Source organism: Oryza brachyantha, chromosome 4, assembly GCF_000231095.2.
Source record: "Oryza brachyantha chromosome 4, ObraRS2, whole genome shotgun sequence".
In the NCBI taxonomy this organism is placed as follows: Eukaryota; Viridiplantae; Streptophyta; class Magnoliopsida; order Poales; family Poaceae; genus Oryza; species Oryza brachyantha.
In genome coordinates, this window is record NC_023166.2 from 19191435 (window position 1) to 19213090 (window position 21656).

A 21656-nucleotide genomic window follows, 5' to 3' on the forward strand; every position below is an offset into this window, starting at 1 on the left:
TTTAAAATTTTAACTTTAAATTTAAAGTTGATTTGGTTTTTTTACCAAAGTTTATTTTCTAGCATTGGTTTTTAGATCGATATGAATATGCATATAAAAGTTTTATTCACAAATTACTTTTCATTTATAAAAATACCGTATGAAAAAGTTAAACAATCACCCTAATGCTGATAATTCTTGCACGTATCCACTGGCAGGATTCACTAATCTTATCTCACAATGATTCAGAATTTATGAAAGATCATGCAAAAGTCGTTCACAGGACAATACATAAATGGTTTATACGTGCGTATAACTATAGAAATTCTGGAGCCAAAGGTTCCCTGGAACCTCAAAACAAGCGTGTAGGTCACGCACTAGCGTACATCTACTTAACTACCATATGCCACTGTTCGCTTCTCGCCACAAATTAGCCGCCTTCCTAGATGTACCGAATGCTAGTCTGTGGATTCAAATGGTTTGGTGTAGGAGCTCTGTAAGGAGGCCTGGTGACTGGAGCTGAGTACTGCGACCCAGAGTTGTGTACATCTGTCGTCAGTTAAAAGCAAATATATGTTAGTAGTTTGTTCATTGTTTGGCACCACATGCGGTGGAAATAATAGATTCCTGTGTAGCAAAATAATCTCTAAATCCAAGTAGCTATGTCACAAGCAAAACGAGGAAAAGTAGAACACCCTATGATGATGAGTATTGAGTGTTAATTTGCTTAGCAGTAAAATTGTGTAGGGATCACTTCTTTTTTTTATGAGTCTGGATGGTGAATCTGTAATCTACCAAGTTTGAATCAGCTTATAAAATATAAATTGAAGAGAAAGGGCCTAAGCTAGCCACTTACCATGAGAATGACTGAATGAGGTGCCTTTTATCTAAAAAAAAATATAAAAAATCTTACCATTAGAATGCTGCATATAGTGTGTGTAATTGCCAGAACTGTACACGGCAGGAGTTGATGGATGTGCATTGGTTGGTCCTCCAACAGAATTTGCCGCTTCATGGCCAGATCTCCCATAGGCTGCATTTGTCACAAGTGTATGGGACTGGTTCCTGTCACCCACGGGCGCTAGAATTCTTTGTTGCAAATTCGTGTTCATGTTGTAAGGATTAGGATTGTATGGACTTGGGCCACCATTGGAACCATATACATTCTTCCCATGACCAGAAGATGGGGTATTGGGATATGTTGAATGGCTTTGGTATTGGTTTGGGGTACTGGGGTAGCTCGGATGAATTTGATGGTTTGGATTACATGCGTAGCCAGAGGGAATCTGATCTTCATATGAGGTACTTGGATAACTTGATTGGGTTTGATGTTGGTATGGGGTGCTTGGATAGCTTGATTGGATTTGATGTTGGTATGGTATATTTGGGTAGCTTATGTGGATTTGATGTTGGTTAATCCCTGCTGGACTGTGGAAACCATGGATACCACATGCTGCCTGTTGGTGTGTCAAGGCCCCTGGTGTCTGCATACCACTTCCATATGGATTGTCCATTTGACGGTGATAGCCTGGTGACAGAGGTGGCATTGTCCCAGCAATAGTCCCACCATAAGTTGAGCTCACCTGTAAGCATGTAATGTTAGGACTTACAATAAACGAAGCGTAAAGATCAAACTAACCCATGATGACAAAACAGGGACCAAATTCATAAGCAGCAATACTGGTAACATACATTTTTGTTATTGAAATTGGCATAGCCGGGAGTTGAGGCTCTTGGCAGCAAACGTTTCATCTCATCTAGGTTTCTCTGGGCTTCATCCCTGGAAAGCTCTACAAAGATTACCTGCACACGTTGAAAAGTGTAATGAGCTAAGTAAAAGCTTGATACTTGATAGTAACCAAAAGATGGAGTACAGCAATGCGCGAGCAACCTCATCAAAGGGCTCTTTCGAATCAGGCATGCCCTTGGATAGGGGTAAGACAAAATTAGCTGAAAAGAGGAGTATATATATAGTAAGTAATTTATCCATAGAACACAGATAATGAACAAAGGTAGCTAACTACCTAAATGGAAAAATTCAAGTGTGCATTTGATTGGTCACGCATTACTACATTTTCTATAAGCAGGTTTGATCAATTTAGCCGAGTGATTGGTTTGCTGTCACACTTTTGGTGTGCCGGGAAAAAAACCAACTAGCAAAATAGTGTCCTCCGCCTGTAAGGCACAAGTTTTATCTGAGTTGTGCAAAATTTGTTAAGACACAAAGAAACTGCGTTGCATGCCACACCTCAGGACAAAAACCTGTTTGCACAGCTATTCTACCAAATGAAAACTTCTATTGACCAGCACAAAAATATTAATGAACATTTTGAGATACATAGATAATGTATTTGACTGGATACCTGTCATCTCATCTACTGCATCAGCTGGCACGTCCTTCCCCATTTCCTTGAAACGCTTTGCTGCCCGGGCCTTGTGTTCACTTGGCAATGGGAACACAACCACAGCAATCTGTTGCACAACGAGTATATAGAATTAAACACCTCAGGAACCCATCCAACATTGACATTTATTAATTCAGCGAAATGGCATCCTTTTTGCAGCTTACCTTATGGTAGTTTGCAAATGGCCTTAGTTTGCGAATACGAGCATTCTTGTAAACGTTAGTCTGATCAATGATGTAGTTGCGAGGGATCTTTGCGGCCCTGGTCAGCAATGTGTTGAAAATCACTGTGGCACGATCCATCAAACGTTCAAAGCGCTCACTGTAGTTATGTTTACGCAACAATCCTGGCACCTGAAAGACGAAAGGTTATCATAAACTGAAAAAAAAAAGGGTAGAGCATGCAAGTTATGAAACAAGCATAAGAACCTTCATTTGCTCCAATGCAAGATTAGTTCCAAGAAGGATAAAGCGCTTCTCCTTGTTCTCCTTGATCCACTTCTCTGCCCACGTTGACTTCCCTGAAGCCGGGAGACCAACCATCGTCACGATCTCACACTCTCTTTGTTGTGCAAACACAGGGCCAAATACCGCATTCCCATCGACATGAGATAAGGGCCAGGGCTCATAACCATCAACAAGCTGCAGCCCATCCTCCCTGATGAATTGCATCTCGACCACGACATTCTTCAGCAACACATGTGGAAAGATTGCCGACTCCCATTGCATTGGGCTCACTGGAGCAGCTACCAAACCGAGCCCTTTGTCACTCGCATCGAAGTGCTTTGCAATGCCAAGCCACTCCCCGTTTCTGGAGAACCCAATTGACGCCAGTGGCTTCGAATCAAGGTCCACGGCGCAGACAATCGTATCCCCAACCCCAAACTTCACGCCGTACTCCACAAACTTGCCCTGATGGGAGAACTTCCCCGTGCCCCCAAACCCGAAGCTGCGGCCGGTCTCCCCGAGGGCCCCCACGGGGTCGTCGCCCCTCGAGACCCCGACGCGGCAGAGGTGCTGCTGGTCGGCGGCCGTGTCCTCCATCTCCACGGTCTGCTCGGCGACAACCTTGCACCCGAAGCAGTACTTCCCGCCACCCCTGACTCCAACCGTGGCGCGCGCGCCCGACCAGCAGTAGGCGAACCCGCCCTCGTGCAGCGCCTCCCCCCGGAGCCCGCCACCGCCGCCGACGTCGAAATCTGGTGGCCAAGCACAGCAAACGAAACAGACGTGAGCCAGCGATTGATAAGAGAGAGGATCGCGAGTCGCGACCTGCAAGGAAGGAAGTGGCGCGCGCGTACCGAGGTCGCAGTCCGCCGGGTTGAGCCCCACCCGCGCCGCCAGGGGTTCCGCCGGGGCATCACGGCGGGGGCGCTTCGGCGGCGGCGGCTGCTGCTGCTGCTGCTCGGCCTCATCGTCCGGCGACGCCATCGGTGGCGCTAGGGCTCGCTGGGTTTCGCGAGGCGGGGGTCGATCACTCGTGCGCGGTTCCGCTTCCGCTTCGACGGTTCGACCACGTCGAGGCCGGTGCAGTCGGTACGGATGGTGGCAAGGGAGGAGAAGGCCTTCCATTGGGCTGGGCTTCAGTGTACACGAGGGCTTCAATGTTAATGGGCTATTGGGAGTCTGGATTGGGCCGATCTTGGATACAGTGTTTGGGCCCCCTGTGTCTCCTTTTGGAGATAATTTGGTGCCATTTCCTTCTTTTAAATTTTTTTCCCAAGAGATATATTATGTCTTGTGGTTTTAAGATAAATCCGTTCATATTATTTTTATCTATTACCAGGAAGTCACACGTGGTACTTTCTCCGGTCAAAAATATTTGTTGTTTTGGATAAGACTATATCAAACTTCTATAATTCCGACCATAGATGATTTCTTAAATATTTAGCTTAAATATAAGATAAATGGTACATATAAATTTTTAGTAATATCATAAACTTGTTGGATTATATAATTTTTTTTAACTTTATATTGTTAGTTAAAAATTTTAGAAGATAAATCTTATCATAGACGATAAATATTTTTGTTCAACTTAACCTAAATATATGAACACAATGACAAGGTATACCCTTCGTCACTCGATTCAACGTCTCAAATGCACTTGTGTGTGCAATTAATAGATACATTTCGGAGTTAGAAACAAGCAATTCATGTAGTATGGAGTCATGTATTAATAGATTATTTGAAATTTGCTTAAATCCAAACGAATCTACTTATGTTTGTCAAATGTGGGTGCGGGTGGGTGGTTGGCTCTCCTTCTTTATTACATAAGTACTACAACAATAAACGTATGACTATAATTGAACAATAACTGATTTTGTTGGACCATCTGAAAGTGTCAATGATTGTACTAAATGGAAAGTGAGTGAGTATAAATTTATGAAGTTCACAGTATTTATTTTTCATCAACCAAGACATGTGCCACTCCAGGTAAACTCATTTCATGTTTTCATCCTTCAGCCAGACAGTTGGTATATCTCCGCCCCAGTGATTAAAATTAAGAAATAAAAACCTATAGGGTCATTTAATAATGAAGAATAAATAATGGGGTAGGATGATAGATGAGGATAAACTAAGAAGCTAGAAAATTTTGGTAAAGGTTCGCAACGTCAAATTTTGGTAGGGTAGAAATATGCAAGTATCGTTCAATTTAGTACCATTGTTAAATATTTCATCATTGAGTGGTATAGAAAGTTCCTATAAAATTATCAAATCTTGGCATAATATGGTAGGGTAGAATATTTAGGATATTTAGATGTCTAAACATACCAAACTATGGTTTTGTTAGAAAAGCTAGCAATCTCATCGACCGATGAAATTAAGCATAAAAAAACAACATATTAATGATTAAAATTTATTTGGGCAAAACTTTTATTAACTAAGATGAAAACCCTTCAAAATTAACTATATATTTAAATTGTAACTTTAAATTAACTTATAAACATAAAAAAAGATAGGAGTGCAGTTTTTTCTCCCTCTTCTTCGGTCACGTTCGACACTCCCTTTTATTTTCCTAGATTTACTCGTTTTTTTATCCACGTTTCTCAAACTGCTGTTTTTTGAAAATTTTCTAAAAATAATATTAATTTATTTTTTAATAATTAATTAATCATACATACTAACCTATTAATTCATTATTATGTTTCCGCGCACATTAACCAGACTAAACGAAGGCGGCCTTCGCCTAACATTGGATGAAAGGTGAGCCGGGAAAAAGCAGCGTGAATATTTCAAACTTACCCGGTGGATGGGAAGGAGCGACGAGGTTAAAGATCCATCCAATCCAACCAGTCGTGGAGCAGTCAAGCCGCGCACGCAGCAGGGAGACGGAGAGAGGGAGGCAACGCACCGCAACGAGGGCGAAGCTGCCGCGCCGCGCGAGATCTGGGCGAAGGCGCGCGAGGGAAACGGGAGGGAAACCGACAAAAACCTTCGCCCGCAGGAAGCGGTTGCCGCGTCCGCCCAGATCTCGCCCGCGGCCCTGCCCCGCTGGATACCGGCGGCGCACCGGCGCGGCCGCGCGATCCGATGAGGCGGCGGCCGTTCCTGGACCAGCGGCGGCCGCTGTCGTTCAAGCGCCGGTGGCAGCAGCGCCCGTGGTGGGCGCGCCTCGCGGTCTCGCTCCTCCTCGCGCTCGCGTGCCTCTTCCTCCTCCTCGCCCTCCGGGGCTCGCCCGACCCCGACCCGGTGGTGTTCCCCTCCACCGGGTCGTCCAGATCCGCGGCCACCTCCTCCCCTCTCCTCCGTCAGGTGAACGGATCGCGCTTTATCTCATGCCGCCCCGATGGCATGCGCTAGTTGTTTCACGTTACCATAGCTCATTGCATTTGGTTTTTAGTGCTCCGATTTTAGTATGGGTTAACTGCCGTCGGGAGATCATGAGTAGGGTTTGAAATTTGTGACATTTTTATGTGCAGAGATCTTACCTGGATGGCGTTACGGATGCGTTCAACATGACCGATGAAATGCTGAGTGCTCACTCGATCTCAAGGCAACTTATGGACCAGATTTCTCTTGCAAAAACTTATGTTGTTGTTGCAAAAGAAGCCAACAATCTGCAGTTTGCTGCAGAACTTAGTTTGCAAATACGGCGGGCACAGAGCATCCTTGCGCATGCTGCAGCTCATGGTGGCACAGTAATGGAGCAGGATGCGGAGAAGGCAATTAGGGACATGTCGGTGCTGTTCTTCCAGGCACAGCAGTTCCGCTATGATAGTGCCGTTACAATCATGAAGTTGAAGGGTCAGATTCAATCCCTAGAGGAGAAGTCAAAGGCTGAGGCAGAAAAGAGCACGAAATATGGGCAGATTGCTGCCGAGGAGCTTCCAAAGGGGCTTTACTGCCTTGGAGTCCGGTTAACCATTGAATGGTTCAAGAGTACTGAGCTTCAGAGAAAGTTCACTGAGAAGAGCCCAGCAGTACAGAGCAACCTAAGGGATAACAGCCTCTACCATTACTGTGTTTTCTCAGATAACATCCTTGCTGTGTCTGTTGTCGTCAATTCTACAACTCTAAATTCAATGCACCCTGAAAAGATTGTTTTTCACTTGGTGACTGACGAGGTGAATTATGCTCCCATGAGGGCGTGGTTTGCGCTGAATGATTACAGAGGAGCCACTGTTGAGATACAGAAGGTAGAAGATTTTACCTGGCTAAATGCATCATATGTTCCTGTTCTTAAACAGCTCCAAAATGCTGCTACCCAGAACTTCTACTTTTCTGGCAGTGGTAATCGAGGAACACCAATCAAATTCAGGAATCCTAAGTACTTATCAATGCTCAACCACCTGAGATTTTACATCCCAGAAATATATCCTGAATTGCGTAAGGTCGTATTTCTTGATGATGACATTGTTGTCCAAAAGGACCTATCAGAATTGTTTACCATCAACCTCAACGGGAATGTCATGGGAGCTGTAGAAACTTGCATGGAGACATTTCACAGGTTTCATAAGTATCTTAACCATTCCCATCCTCTAATTCGTGCCCATTTTGATCCTGATGCCTGTGGCTGGGCATTTGGTATGAATGTTCTTGATCTTGTGGAGTGGAGAAAAAATAATGTGACCGGTATATATCATTATTGGCAGGAGCGCAATGCTGATCATACCCTATGGAAACTTGGATCTTTACCGCCTGGGCTTCTTGCTTTCTATGGCTTGGTTGAGGCATTGGACCCCAAATGGCATGTCTTGGGACTAGGCTACACGACAGTTGATCCTGCTACTATCAAGGAAGGTGCAGTGTTGCACTACAATGGAAATATGAAGCCATGGCTGAAAATTGGGATGGAGAAGTACAAGGGCTTTTGGGATAGTTATGTAGATTATTCACACCCTCTGCTACAGCGGTGCTTCACGCACTAATGAATGTATATCAACATTAGAGGTTTTTTGTGACCTTCCTAGTGGAAATACTTCGATGCCTTATTCAACAGCCACATATGAACACAGTAACAGAACTGATTGACTTTGTCCTCTAAGTTACGTCCTCAGATTAGACATGGGCAGCCGTTTGTACTAGTTGATGAAGTACAGCAACCACAGATGTGACTGGCCACAGGTAAACAGCAGAAGAGCCAAGATTCCCATGGAATAGGCTGCTATTTGAGCAGCATCCATTACATACATTCATAACATGTAACCACCAGTGTAATTTTTTCAATTTTGATTTTTTTTTGGGTGAGACAAAATTGAGGGCATAATTGTAGATTTGATTTAAAATTCTTGAGTTGTCACAGCAAGTTTTGAAATATATATTTATTGGATGTTCAGAGCAAATCATAATTATCTTTTAGATTGATAACACAGCATAATTATCGTATATGTTTTATCAGTCTTTGTCTAGTATTCATAGTTTCTAAATGTTGTTTTGTAATTTGCTTGTCTTTTGTGAGTTCAATAAGCATAAGAAAAAAAAGGTCTGTCAGTGCAATGCTAGTATCAACAAAGTTAGTGCATCCGGGAAATGTGACTCTGTCACATGATTTTGTAATGATCATTATGTTTAACCTCAGAGAGAAATTAAGTGCTTACAGAACTTTTTGATGAGCTATCATGGAGGACAGTGTTTACACAAAATAAAGTGTACAGATAGTATATTTTCAAGGAAGAAATCCATTTGCAATATTCAAAGCAGAAATATTATTTGTGCTGCTGCTGTCTACAAACTGGTAACTGAAGCTGCTTAGCTATTATTTTCTCTCCTTATCTTCAGAGCTATTCAGCATTTGACAACTATCTCGGTTCTCTTTTAACTGTTTTTTGCAGTTTTCCTTTCTATGCCTTATACGATTCATCGTTGCAATGTGGTCATTTTCGAAACCCAAATATCTAATTTATGGTTTTGCTACCTTACTTTGGTGACTTCTCCATCAACATTAGCAGCAGCAGCGTTGATCCTCTTCCTTCTGGATCTAAACTTTCTCCGCCTACGTCTCTTGCTTGTTTCTTTTGTTTCATCATTATATATGGACATATTGGGCTTCCCACCTGCAGGATCAGCCACAGGTTCAACAGCTTGTGTACTGTTTTGGTTGGCTTCACTCAAGCTATCCTTCGAGGTTTCCAGCTCTGTCTCAGGGTTGGTTTCCTTCATTGGTTCAATTTCTTTGGTGGATTCCACTTCTTTCTCCAGCAGTTTACTGCCTCTGCTTTCGTAGCTGCCGTCACCTTGTGGGTTCTCCAACTGTCTAGTGTCATCTAGTTCTTCTGTGCTGTTGTCTTTATTATCTGCCAACTTGGAGCTCCACTGAGGAAGTTCAGATTTTTCTGAGTGACTTCCCTGTAGAGCATCGTCTGAATTACCATTTTCATCACCTGTTTTGTCTTGTAGTCCATCATCTTCCCTGTTAGTTGTAAGCTTTATAAAGTGTTCTTCTGAGGAACCATCTTGAGGGTTGCTCTCTGATGCAGTGCTGTCGGAGGGATGTGGTTCTTCTGTTGATGCAGGTGTAGAATCACTGGAGTTCGTGTACTTATCTAGTACCAAATTATCGGCAGTTTCATTTTCATTGTTTGTGCTTGCTCCTGTGCTCTCATCTTGGTTGCTCTCTGATGCACTGTTGTTGTAAGAATGATGTTCTGCTGCTGAAGCAGGTATGGAATCACCAGGATTTGCAGAATCCTCAGGTACCACTGTGTCCGAAGTTGTATTCTCATTGTTTGTATCTGGTTTCTTGTAGTCGTGCAACTTGGTCTTGATCTCTTCAAGCTCAGCTTCTTTTTGCTGCAGAAGTTCCTTTATAGCTGCCATTTGGTCAGGACCTGAATCAGCTGTATTTTCTTTCAATTGGTTGATATGACCCTCTTTTTCCACTAGAGCCGCTTCCAACTCTTTTTGGGTATTGGTGAGATATGTGGTGGTGGTTTCAGAATCCATGAGCTTGTTTTTCAGTTCTGTCCTCTCAATGCTTAGGATGGATGTTTTGGCTTCTAAAGCATCCAATTTTCTCCTCATCTCTTTACTAATTTCTTGTTCTTTCTGGCCAACATAAAACATTAATATGTGGTTAACGATATATTATGGAGTTTAAAGATCAGGATTCAGGAAAGTGAACTGACCGAAGAAGTGATTATAGAGCACAAACTGAAAGGGATACGGTTGTCGTATCTTACCATGACAAAGGTACATCTAGATTGAAGTACGAGGATGTTGAGTTGAACATATGTTTGTAACTATATTTGAAAGTAATACTCCGGATTTCTGATATGATATATCCAAATTACACAGCATGCTCTCTGTTGGGCCATATATAACTTTTGTGAGTGCAGTAGTGCAAGGTGGGGGTATATAATTCATCTATTAATTGGCACAGAGAACCGAGTACACATTCACATTCTCTCAGAGTACTTGTATTATTTGAGCATAATGTTGATTAAAAGATATATAATGCTAGACTTTTTGTGGCTACAACTTCCGAGTGATCATGCAATAACTCTGATTCATGACATGCCATAAATTTATCCATACCTGCAGGAGAGCTTGAAGGGAGATAAGCTGCTGATCACGTTCCTGGAGGAGGATGGCAAAGACGCGGCGCTCCCTCATCTTGTGCAGGATGCCTACACTAAGCGCCGCAGCTCCGAGTGCCAGAAGCAGCAGGAGGAGGTAAGGTGGTGGCCTCTTGTTGGTGTTGCTTCCCATTGTGCTGTAGCCTCTTGATCTGTACTTGCTTGAATCCATGTCCTGCCTGCTTGCGGCCCTCTTATTGACACCCTTCCAGGATCTTGTGCTGTTTACTGCAGATTGGGGCTACTATTGTGGCAGCAATATGAAGAAACTGAGCTGCTCTTTTCGGTTGCTTGAATTCTGGAAAGAAAAGTAACTTGCTTAAGGATGGAGAAACATAGCACTGGGGGGGTGCAGGCTGTTGCTATCGTATACCGCTATGCTTCACTTACTTCAAGGTGAGTCACATGCTCTTCACAATTTGATTATTTGGTCCTTAACAGAGATTAGGAGCATAAAGTTTGGCACTTTACTTTTATAGTGTCTCGTGAGACGTTGGCAATGGCTAGGATGCCTGAACTTGTATCTGATCTCAGAGTAGGATGTCTTGGATCACAAATTTATTCGTAGGACAAAAGCACAGGTTTGCATACATCATCATCTTTAACTTACCTTGTCCATGAAATCCTGCATTCTGTAGGAAAATGGTCCATATCTTTTTTTACTTTTACCAAGTCAAGCAATTCATGACAAGAACTTTGGCACAAAATCTTTACAAGAATAATTACTTCAAGAGGAAAATTGTGATATAATTTTTAGTGAAATAGCAAAAAAATATTCCATACAAAAACGTCGATGATAGCAAACTCTACAATTTGACCTCTATCATCAATTGGGCCCTGAGTCCCTGACACACTCAGCAATATGAACTCATGGTACAAAAAATCATCTAAAATGATGCACTCTGAGAGTCAATTTAGCCTGTGTAATTAGTGCATCGCTTCCAAAGCATTCTAAAGTTTCTAACAAATCCATACAACTCAGTTCTACTCCCAAATGAACTGGCAAGTCAACGGCTGAAGCTAGTCTTCGTGATGCTTTGCCTCGAAGTTACTCTAATAAATGCAGCCTGACCACTCCACAACTGTGAATATCTCTATTTCAACCAAAAGAACGTACATCATGTTTATTTCCTGCATTAAGGCCTTGTTTAGTTCCCAAAATTTTTTTCCAAAAACATCACATCGAATTTTTAAACATCTAAATAAAGCATTAAACATAGATAGACCAAAAAACTAATTGCATAGTTATGGAAGAAATCTTGAGACGAATTTTTTGAGCTTAGTTAGTCCATGATTAGCCATAAGTGCTACAGTACCCAACATGTGCTAATGACGGATTAATTAGGCTCAAAAGATTCGTCTCGCGGTTTCTAGGCTAGCCGTGAAATTCGTTATTTTATTCGTGTTTGAAAACCCCTTCTGACATCCGGTCAAATATTCGATGTGATGTTTTTACCAAAAAGTTTTGGCAACTAAACATCGCCTAAGTCAGTAATTCCAATTATGAGTCGTCAACGTTCAGAATTGACAACAGCAATACAAAGCAGACTTATGAACTTTACCTGACTATTTTCATTGTCGATCAATATCAAATGCCCATCAATTATACCAAAAAATGCATATCTATTCCACAAGATAAAAGTGTTATGTGCTTCTGGCGACAAACAGCTATATGATCTTCAGAACGTCACTGAGGACAAGGGCCCACTGTGTCCAATGTGTTCCTCCCTGCACCGGTACATTTTAATAGAAAAGGAGTCATCAGCACTAGGGATGGACCGATGGACGATATAGTGAAAGATTGGTGCAAGTAACCAGTGTGAAGGATGACAATTATCAACAGACCTGACAGAATACAGCGTATGGATCTCTTAAGGGACCATCACATGATAGCTCACTTGTGCTTCCATCAATGAATGTTCCATCAGCAAAAATGACCTGGTTCAATTTGATTAACCATTCTTGTATTATAGCACATTAATGAAAGTATACAGATAACATAAATGAACAGTGTGTAGTATTTGGATAGAAGTCATTCAGCGAGAAACAAATAAATGAGATAAAGTACCCTAACATTGAAAAAAGATAAATATAACTGAAGCAATATGCACAGAGCAATGCAGGAGGGCATATAAACAAACCTCTGAAGCATAACCAGGAGTTTCCCCAGCAGTTGGTTTAATAAATGATCCTACTGGGCAAGTTTGTTGAACTACTTCACAGAATGCTATGAGTCTCTCCCTGTTGCCAAGCTCTACTGCCTGAGAGAAATGAAGGGATAGTTTATAACAAAAATACCTAGTTTGTAGTGCTCTAAGCTCTACAGTATTTGTCAAAACTCAAGATCAAACATCTAATTAAATGGTTTCTTCAGCCATGTGTCACAACGAAATTAACACATTGAAAGAATATCATGATTTTATTGATTCCATATTTTTATGTATAAAATTACTTTGCATTCTGTATTTTTCCTATGTCAGCTTATTAAAAATGTGAGGCATTGCAGTTAATTAAAGAAGATGTTTTTCAAGAAAGAAACAAGCAAATGTCCAAACTGATTTTCAATCATGTAGGCCACACTATCATGGTTGTCTGAATATTTGTGCTGGTGTACAAAGGTATTTACATGTAGATACAACCTGCACAATATCATAGCGAGGTTCCCTCGGAAGTGGTTGAACTCTATAGCCCTTAGCTGACATGACTTCTGCAATCAGCAAACCTCCCTATGGATGGTATAAGGTTGTCACTTGCAATGTTACTACATGTGGAGCTATATTGTAACGAATGGAAATGTATACTTACCTTTACAGCTTCTCCAACCATTTGCGGGGCAAGAAACAAGCCTTGAAACAGAGCTCGCATCACATGGCCAGGTGTTGATCCAAACTCCACCCCAAGGCCAGGTGCAGATAGACGAGCTGCAGCTGCCGCAACCAAATCTTTCTTCCCAGCGACATAACCACCACAAGGCGCAATGGTTCCACCAGGGTTCTTTATCAAACTACCCGCAATCAAATCTGCTCCCTGCCATGAAAACGCCCAATGAGGTAAAATCTAATGCTAAGGTAGCAACAGGCATGATCATACCGCCATCGGAGGCTCTGATGTCTCAACAAATTCACCATAGCAATTGTCAACCATAACCATGCAGTTTGGATTTTGCATCTGCAATGAGCTCCAAACCATAAGCAATGCCACCATTAATGGAGATACAGAACATGTTGGCCTGTGATAAATAGCATATCATCTTGCCTTTATCAAATCAATAGCTCGCTGGATATCTGATATGCATAAGCTCTTGCGCCACGAATAACCGCAAGATCTTTGTATGAAGACACATCCAGTCTTTGGTCTGACAGCATTTGCAAGAGCATCCCAATCAAGGCCACCATCTCCTGCAAGCTACAACTGAAGCCACATCAGCAAATCATCAGTAGCACAATGTAAAGCATTCTTCGCGTTTGCAAGGTGCGAAATCGACAAACCGGAATTTCACGGTATGCCACTCCAAAATCCTTGAGTGATCCGACATTGGCCGAACCCCTGATCCCAATCACCTCCTCCAGGGTGTCATACGGAGGACCAGCGACTGCCAGGAGCTGCACATGTTCTTGATTTTCATCAGCTCCCAGTCTCTAGCTAGCAGAAGCAATGCTAAAATTCATTTCATCCCAGTGAACATTACCTCATGTCCAGGTCTAAGAAGAGCAAACAGAGCACAGGCAATGGCGTGCGTCCCGGAGAAGAACTGGCATCGAGTAACAAGAGCTCATCACTTACAACGAGCTCAGTGGGGCTCATCGACAGAATGGAGTGGAGAAATGAGGAAGAGAAACCGAAGGACGTGTGGAGACGGAACCTGGGGGCGGACAATGGCGGCCTCGGCGCCGACGATTTGGGCGAAGACGGCGTCGAGCGCCTCCCGGCCGCCGCCGTCGTCGTGACCGTACCCCGTCGAGCCACCGAAATGCTGAAAATTTGCACGTGCGCGTCACAACTCACTCCGGCGGCAGTGAGCCTCACCCAGAGGAAGGAAGGAGAGGAGAGGAGAATGGAGGTTACGTGCGGGGCGACGCGGGCGGCGCGGAAGGCGGCGGAGACGCGGGCGGAGTTGAGCGCGAGCGCGCGGTCCACCTCGCGGAACTCCGCCTGCAGCGACTCCACCGCGCGGGACACCTCCGGGTGGAACGCCGACGCCGGGGGCGCGCACCTGCCGCGCCGGCCGGGCGCGGCGCGGGCCCAGGAGAGCGGGGAGGAGGAAGAGGAGGAGGCCACCAAGCCGGCGGTGGCGCCGGTGCCCGTCATCGCCGCCGCGCCGCGCCTCCAAGCAGCAACACCTGAGCCATCACCGGCTCAGGCTCAGGTAGACGTTATCCTCGCCGTCGGTCGCAAGGCCGGCCCAGCACGGCCTTCTCACGCGCCCAAAGGGCCCGGCCCACCGTTTGAAACCGGCCCATTACGAGGGTGCTTCGGCCCAGTAGAGCCTAGCTTGCCGAAATGGCAAACAAAACAACCACCAGCGATTGGTTGATGGCGCGAAGCAAAGCATGCTGAGCAACACGGAACACGATGCTTACACTCAACGAAGGCTAGCTAGGCTAGGCCATGGCCATCACCTCTGACCTCTCACTGCTCCGCTTGCCGCATGCTGCTGCTCTATATCACTACCTGTGTTGCTTCATTCTCTCATCTGCATCAGCTCACTGCTCACCCCCGTCGATCAATGGCGTCTGAGAGGTGCTCGTCGTCGTTTGTTCTGGCCGCAGCGGCGGCTGCACTGTTCGTCCTCGCGTCGGCGCCGGCGGCTCATTGCTGGAGCAAGGAGGGGCACATGCTCACATGCCGAATCGCACAGGTGAGGTGAATGGATCACATCGATCGACCGATCGATCCTCTTGCTCGTAAGCGTTGTGAGTGATCATGGACATGCTCCGTCGTGCTCGCTGCAGGATCTGCTGGAGCCTGCGGCGGCGCACGCGGTGAGGAACCTGCTCCCGGAGGAGGCGGACGGCGACCTGTCGGCGATGTGCGTGTGGCCGGATCAGGTGAGGCACTGGTACAGGTACAGGTGGACTAGCCCGCTCCACTTCATCGACACCCCTGACAAAGCCTGCAGCTTCGTCTACTCAAGTAGGCCACTCTTGGTTCTTTTCCATCAGCGTGGCAGTATCTGAATTTCACTACTCTGAATCTGTGATAATGGATTACATGTTGATCCTCCTGTTGCATTTGGGTTGGCAGGGGATTGCCATGGCCCGGATGGTGCAGAGGATATGTGCGTCGCCGGCGCGATTGCCAACTTCACCTCACAGCTTATGCATTACAACCACGGCAGCGCCGATCGCAAATGTGAGCACTAAGCAATGCGTTGTTGTGTATCAGACTATCAGTCAGTAGAGTTCAGTTGTCGTGTCTCTTGTCTGAATGTTCGTTTTCTTCATCTGATTGCAACTGCTCGTAGCGCAGATAACATGACAGAAGCTCTGCTGTTCTTGTCACACTTCATGGGAGATGTTCATCAGGTAATCTTAACCTGTCACAAACTAGTCTACTCTCACGCATTTCTTGCAATAATCCATAGGCATAAATTTACTAATTATTTCCTTTATCCATTCAGCCAATGCATGTTGGGTTCACGAGCGACCAAGGTGGTAACACAATTAACCTACGCTGGTTCAGGCACAAATCCAATCTCCATCATGTAATCAATTCCCTTGATCCTTACACATAATGCTGCCTGCCATGTAAAAAAAACCTGCCGTTAAGCTTAATTTACTTACTTGTCAAGGTTGTCATTTTCAGGTGTGGGATAGGGAGATGATACTCACAGCTATTGCTGAATTCTACGGCAAAGACATGGAAGCATTCCAAAAGGACCTTGTGCACAACTTCACCAGGGTAAGAGATAACGACCTGAAAACAACTCTTCCAAGCAAAGAAACATGAGAAAGAAAAAAAGTTCATATTCCTGCAATTTTCATCTCCAGGGAATGTGGTCTGATGATGTATCCTCTTGGGGGGACTGCGAGGATCTCCATTCTTGCCCAACCAAGTCAGTATCGTTCAGAATTCTGAAACCACAACACTAAAAACCAAAAAAAAATCGCCATCATGATTTTGATTAGAACCATATTTTTCTATCATACAACAGGTACGCTACAGAGAGCATAAACTTGGCATGCAAATGGGCGTACAACGACGTCCATGAAGGCGAAACTCTGTCAGGTAACCTACCGCTGCGTCTCCTTAGAACAGGCACACATCTCTGAACCTAGCTAATAGCTCCAGCTGCTGATGCCATGGCGTTGTCATTTCCAGATGACTACTTCAGCTCACGGCTTCCGATCGTGACACGACGGATTGCGCAGGGGGGAGTGAGGCTGGCCATGTTCTTGAATCGGCTATTTGGGGAGCACAACCGCGACGTCGCTCCAACAGCCTGAACTGGCCTGGTGATTGCTGCAAAGAATTCAGAATTAATCACACGTCTAATCTGACGGCCTCATCCATTTTCTTTTATCTTACGTGATACGTGATTCTGTTTGTACGATGAACAGTTTGATGACAAACTATGTACTTCTGCTAATTAGAGCAGGAATGGTGCTCCATAATAACAATTGATGCCAGCAATGCTAATTAACCGCATACCACATAGTAAAGCAAAGCAATTCCATTGTTCTGAATCCTGGTAAGAAAGAGATATACAGGTATGACTGTATAACAAGATTCCATGCTATATATCATGCCATTATATTTAGCAAATTTTGCTATAAAGCACTCAAAGTATGTGTAATTTGCTAGTGAACATTGCAAAAATGTGATACCGCTAGAGAACACCTCCAAAAACTAGTAATTTGCCACAGTACACGCAACCGTTATTATATTATTTTAGCACATTTCGAGATATAAATTCTTCAAAAAAACAAGAATGCCCTTGGACCACAAGCTTAGAACTGGCGCTGGATTGAAGATGTAATATGATGTATTTTATCAATGTACTTGGGGTGATGATTGAAATTTTGTTTCTTTTCTTAATTTTGGAAAAGTGGAAATTCTGGGAGAAAAAAACTTGAAAAATTGTAAAATGTACTCATGGATGCCACTCTAGGGTTTTGGAGGGGATCGGGGTAGAGATAGTCTTGTTCAATTAAACCAAGGCGAGTAACATTTGCTGTCCAAATTCGTTATTTCAACAGTCACTCTCTTCAATTTGGTTAAAATAACAAAATAATAGTTGTGGTGTTATCTGGCAAATTAACAATTTTTTTATGTATCCTCCAACCATATCACATTTTAATGCTCACTAGCAAATTGCACGAACTTTGAGAGTCATGTAGTAAAATCTGTCTTCTATTTTCACCATGGTAAGGCATGTTGCAATGTGGTGGTGAATTAAAACTTTAGACGTACCGGATATCGTTTCTGTCGGTCAGTCGGGCAGTATGCTAGAAATGATTGTTGGCACCAGGGCTTTGGCCACATGGATTTACTTTTGGTATCTCTCATAGTTAATGACTATACAAACGGAAACGCAGCATGGATAATTGAACGGAAGACATGTGCATGCAAACACACGCGTTTTCCAGCGCACAAATCTGACTGTTGTGATCGAGATAGTTCGACGACACTGACCAAAACGGGGGAGTTTGTTTCACTAATCACGGCGCGGTTTTAGAGGCCCCAACACACACACGCACACCGCGCACGCCGCAGCTAGGCGCTAATCTAATCCGACGTAGGTTTCGCGGCGAAGCGCTGGATTCCACGGTGTTCGTCTCGCCACCTTCCGATTCCGAAACGATTTAATCCTTCCCCCCAGCTCGACACTGACAAAGAAGAACAAGCAGGCTCGCGTCGCCGCCGCCATTGCCGTACCTTGTTCTTCGGCTCCGCCACGATCCGCTCCTTCCGGCGATCTGCGGTGGCGGGGCGGCGATGTCAGATGACAAATGATCGATTCGATGATGCGCTGTGCCGTTTGCTAATGCTGCTGCTGCGGCGTCGTTCTTGGCGGAATTGATCTCGTTTGTTCTTCGGCGTCGTTTCGGTGTTGTTAGTTGTTGCCCTAATCGATCGTCGAGAATTATTTGGGCAAGCTTTGTGATGGCGATTACCAAGGTTCTTGGATCCAAACCTGCCGACTGCTTCCAATTTCGGGACCCTAATTCCTGGTACTTCTCACGTGTTCTTTTCCTGTCACATCCCAATCCTCTTCGTGTTCTTGTTTGAGACGCTCGCGAGCAGATTGACCGCGTATTCATCTTCTTGAGGATTCTTTAATTTTTACTACATGATTTTGCCTCCCTTTAGGTTCAATGAAATCCTAACGACTGTTAATTGTGCCCCTGTAGCGCATTGGATGGATGAATCTTTCTCACAAAAAAAAAATCTTCATTTCAGGATTATTTTTCCCAATGCCCTGTCTTTGATCGTGTTAAGATGACAGTAATTCATGTAGGCTTCAGTTTTGATAGAATGTACCACATACCAGAGAAAGAAAGTGAGAACTGTGAAAAGCTGTAAATTGGCACATTGACATAGCAGAACAGATGATTTTTTCAATTTTTTCCAAATGGTGATGAACACTCCAAAGTCTTTTGGGTCTCTTTCTTCCACTCTGCCAGTGGAATTGCAGGTTGTTCTCTTCTTCTTCTTCTTCTTTTTTTTTTTTTTGACAAAATGAAAATTCCCATCTTGCAGGACTTGCATGACTGAGCTTGTAAGCGATGTGGTCGTTGAGGTTGGAGACTTCTCCTTCCATCTTCACAAGGTATATCTGCTTAACTCATCTCTCTTTCAATCTCCAAGCCTTCTCTCTTTCACTAATGCACATGAAGTACAAATGTGCAATATATATATATTTGAGATCGGAAATGTGCAATAAATTGAACTCCTGGGTTAAGAGTTTGGTTAACTGATGAAAATATATCATCTTTGTTGCTGTTTCATTGCCTTAATTCTGAATACTCTGTACATTTTCAGATTTTTTTTCCCTCTACTGACTTGTTCTTTACGTAATCTTGTTCAGTTTCCGTTGATGAGCCGAAGTGGCACGCTGCAAAAGCTGATAAGCGAAGCAGCCACGGACGACGGCGAGCCGTGCAGCGTCGAGCTGCACGGCATTCCCGGCGGCGCGGCGGCGTTCGAGCTGGCGGCGAGGTTCTGCTACGACGTCAGTGCGGAGCTTAACGCCGGGAACGTGGTCTCGCTGCGGTGCGCGGCGGAGCACCTCGGCATGACCGAGGACCACGGCGGCGGCGGAGAGGGCAACCTCGTCGAGCAGACGGAGGCGTTCCTCCGCGACGTGCTCGGCAGCTGGGACGACGCCGTGCGCGCGCTGCGGTCGTGCGACGGCGCCGGCGTGCTCCCGCTCGCCGAGGAGCTCCTCGTCGTACCGCGCTGCATCGACGCACTGGCGAGCAAGGCCTGCGCCGACCCGACCCTCTTCGGCTGGCCGATGGTGGAGTACTACACGGCTAAGGGCCTCGAGGAGACGGTGATATGGAACGGCATCACCACCGCCGGCAAGCCGAGGACCCCCGGCGCGGACTGGTGGTACAAGCAGGCGTCGTCGCTGAAGCTGCCGGTGTACAAGCGGCTCATCACTGCGATGAGGTCCAAGGGCATGAGCCCCGAGAACATCGCCGGCTCGCTGACGCACTACGCCAAGCGCCACCTCTCCGGGCTGAGCCGCCACTCCGGTGGCGGCGGCGGCGTGTCAGGGACCGTGCTCTCGGACGTGGAACAGAGGGTGCTCCTGGAGGAGATCGTTGCGATGCTCCCCGTCGAGAGGGGCGTCGCCACGACGAGGTTCCTGCTCGGACTACTCCGCACCGCCATGATCCTGCACGCTGGCGCGGCGTGCCGGGACGCGCTGGAGAAGAGGGCCGGCAACCAGCTCGAGGAGGCGGCGCTGGAGGATCTCCTGATCCCCAACACCGGCTACTCCGTCGAGACGCTCTACGACGTGGACTGCGTGCAGCGGATGCTGGAGCAGTTCGTCGCCGCGAACACGTCGGCGTTCGCGACCTCGCCGGAGATCACGGACGAAGGCCAGATGGTGGACGCGCCCTCCACCGGAGAGCTCATGCCGATCAGCACGGTGGCCAAGCTCGTCGACGGCTACCTCGCGGAGGTCGCGACGGACACCAACCTCAAGCTCTCCAAGTTCCAGGGCATCGCCGAGTTCGTCCCGGACTACGCCAGGGCCATCGACGACGGCATCTACCGCGCCATTGACATCTACCTCAAGGTAAGCACCACCCGGTGACAGTCTCGACTCCATTAGAGCAGCAACATGATGGTACTTGTGGCTGTGGATGCAGGCGCACCCATGGCTGACGGCGTCGGAGAGGGAGCAGCTGTGCCGGCTGATGAACTGCCAGAAGCTGTCGCTGGAGGCGTGCACGCACGCGGCGCAGAACGAGCGGCTTCCGCTGCGGGTGGTGGTGCAGGTGCTCTTCTTCGAGCAGCTCCGGCTGCGCACCACGGTGGCCGGCTGGTTCTACGTGTCCGACAACGTCGACCAGGGCACCCCCAGCGCCGGCCACTACACGCCGGAGAAGAGCGGCGGGGTGGACTTCGGGGCGGGGCCCGAGGAGGAGGAGGGCGACGACGAGGCCCGGGGCAACGAGCGGTCGTCGTCGGCGATGAGCGTGGACGACATCAGGCAGCGGGTGGTCGAGCTCGAGGAGGAGTGCTCGAGCATGAAGGAGGAGATCCACCGGCTCGGGAAGCCCAAGGGCGCGTTGAGCAGGCTGTTCCGGAAGCTCGGGCTCGGCGGGAGGCCGGCAGCGAGGCAGCAGCAGCCGCCGCCGCCGCCGCAGCTGACGAGCTCCGGCGACGAGAAACGCAAGTCGATGTCCTTGGAGCGTTAAGGTTTATACGTTTCGGTTCGCATTTGTGTTGCTGTTAGTTTGGCTAAATTATCGTTTGTTCAAATTGTAGAATTAGATAAGTTTACCTTGTTGAAACAGGGAGTTATTAGAACGTACATATATCTATTGTCAAAATTCAGTTATTATTTACCAGTATGAATTTAGATGCAATCGTGCAAATGTTTGATGGGGTGCTTGTCAAGAGAAGAGACTGCAGGTACTATGCTTGAGGATGATGAATGAATACAGGTCTCTATGTACATTTCATGTTCTATTTTCTAACAGTATTCAATAAAATGATAGATGATAATATGACGAGTAAACAAGGTTTTACCATGATTTTGACCAAGTATTTGGGTACCCATGCAAAAGCAATTT

The 21656-nt window shown here is 45.8% G+C and overlaps 6 protein-coding genes across 9 annotated transcripts; 3 read left to right on the top strand and 3 right to left on the bottom strand.

Annotated features, from left to right (window-relative positions):
- Positions 1-125: 125 nt before the first annotated feature.
- Positions 126-3872, bottom strand: LOC102702375 (heterogeneous nuclear ribonucleoprotein U-like protein 1). Its single transcript, XM_040522891.1, has 8 exons — positions 3685-3872; positions 2813-3582; positions 2549-2737; positions 2343-2451; positions 1871-1929; positions 1672-1782; positions 893-1562; positions 126-528 (listed from the first exon to the last, which is right to left on the bottom strand). The coding sequence occupies exons 1-8, from the start codon at positions 3812-3814 to the stop codon at positions 422-424; spliced, it is 2145 nt and encodes a 714-aa protein (XP_040378825.1). The 5' UTR covers positions 3815-3872; the 3' UTR covers positions 126-421.
- A 1809-nt stretch (positions 3873-5681) lies between these two features.
- Positions 5682-8182, top strand: LOC102699303 (probable galacturonosyltransferase 10). The gene is made up of 2 exons (XM_006652821.2): positions 5682-6136; positions 6304-8182. The coding sequence occupies exons 1-2, from the start codon at positions 5915-5917 to the stop codon at positions 7750-7752; spliced, it is 1671 nt and encodes a 556-aa protein (XP_006652884.1). The 5' UTR covers positions 5682-5914; the 3' UTR covers positions 7753-8182.
- Positions 8183-8351: 169 nt separating this feature from the next.
- Positions 8352-11012, bottom strand: LOC102699582 (putative leucine-rich repeat-containing protein DDB_G0290503). Of its 3 annotated transcripts, none has more exons than XM_040523642.1 (3): positions 10870-11012; positions 10358-10696; positions 8352-9868 (listed from the first exon to the last, which is right to left on the bottom strand). In XM_040523642.1, exons 2-3 carry the CDS (start codon positions 10568-10570, stop codon positions 8735-8737), a joined length of 1347 nt encoding a protein of 448 aa, XP_040379576.1. In that variant the 5' UTR covers positions 10571-10696; positions 10870-11012; the 3' UTR covers positions 8352-8734. The 3 variants fall into 3 exon arrangements, with proteins under 3 accessions (XP_040379576.1, XP_040379575.1, XP_040379577.1); XM_040523641.1 differs by having other exon boundaries at positions 10789-11012; XM_040523643.1 differs by lacking the exons at positions 10358-10696; positions 10870-11012 and adding an exon at positions 10003-10126.
- A 118-nt stretch (positions 11013-11130) lies between these two features.
- On the bottom strand, positions 11131-14673 carry LOC107304122 (uncharacterized protein YnbB-like; the record flags this gene model as incomplete). The annotated part of the gene is made up of 12 exons (XM_040523644.1): positions 11131-11529; positions 11961-12126; positions 12244-12336; positions 12540-12659; positions 13038-13124; positions 13204-13425; positions 13489-13566; positions 13654-13803; positions 13887-14000; positions 14087-14149; positions 14261-14371; positions 14464-14673. Coding segments are annotated over 11 exons (1308 nt in total), but the record flags the coding sequence as incomplete, so codon positions are not given.
- Positions 14674-14831: 158 nt separating this feature from the next.
- On the top strand, positions 14832-17446 carry LOC102702937 (endonuclease 1). The gene is made up of 9 exons (XM_006653739.3): positions 14832-15256; positions 15351-15531; positions 15643-15750; positions 15868-15923; positions 16019-16102; positions 16204-16299; positions 16389-16453; positions 16553-16626; positions 16720-17446. The coding sequence occupies exons 1-9, from the start codon at positions 15047-15049 to the stop codon at positions 16842-16844; spliced, it is 999 nt and encodes a 332-aa protein (XP_006653802.2). The 5' UTR covers positions 14832-15046; the 3' UTR covers positions 16845-17446.
- A 583-nt stretch (positions 17447-18029) lies between these two features.
- On the top strand, positions 18030-21591 carry LOC102703212 (BTB/POZ domain-containing protein At5g03250-like). Of its 2 annotated transcripts, XM_040523140.1 has the most exons (5): positions 18516-18572; positions 18802-19036; positions 19102-19171; positions 19430-20653; positions 20727-21591. In XM_040523140.1, the coding sequence occupies exons 3-5, from the start codon at positions 19109-19111 to the stop codon at positions 21276-21278; spliced, it is 1839 nt and encodes a 612-aa protein (XP_040379074.1). In that variant the 5' UTR covers positions 18516-18572; positions 18802-19036; positions 19102-19108; the 3' UTR covers positions 21279-21591. The 2 variants fall into 2 exon arrangements, with proteins under 2 accessions (XP_040379073.1, XP_040379074.1); XM_040523139.1 differs by lacking the exon at positions 18802-19036 and having other exon boundaries at positions 18030-18572.
- The last annotated feature ends 65 nt before the right edge of the window (positions 21592-21656 follow it).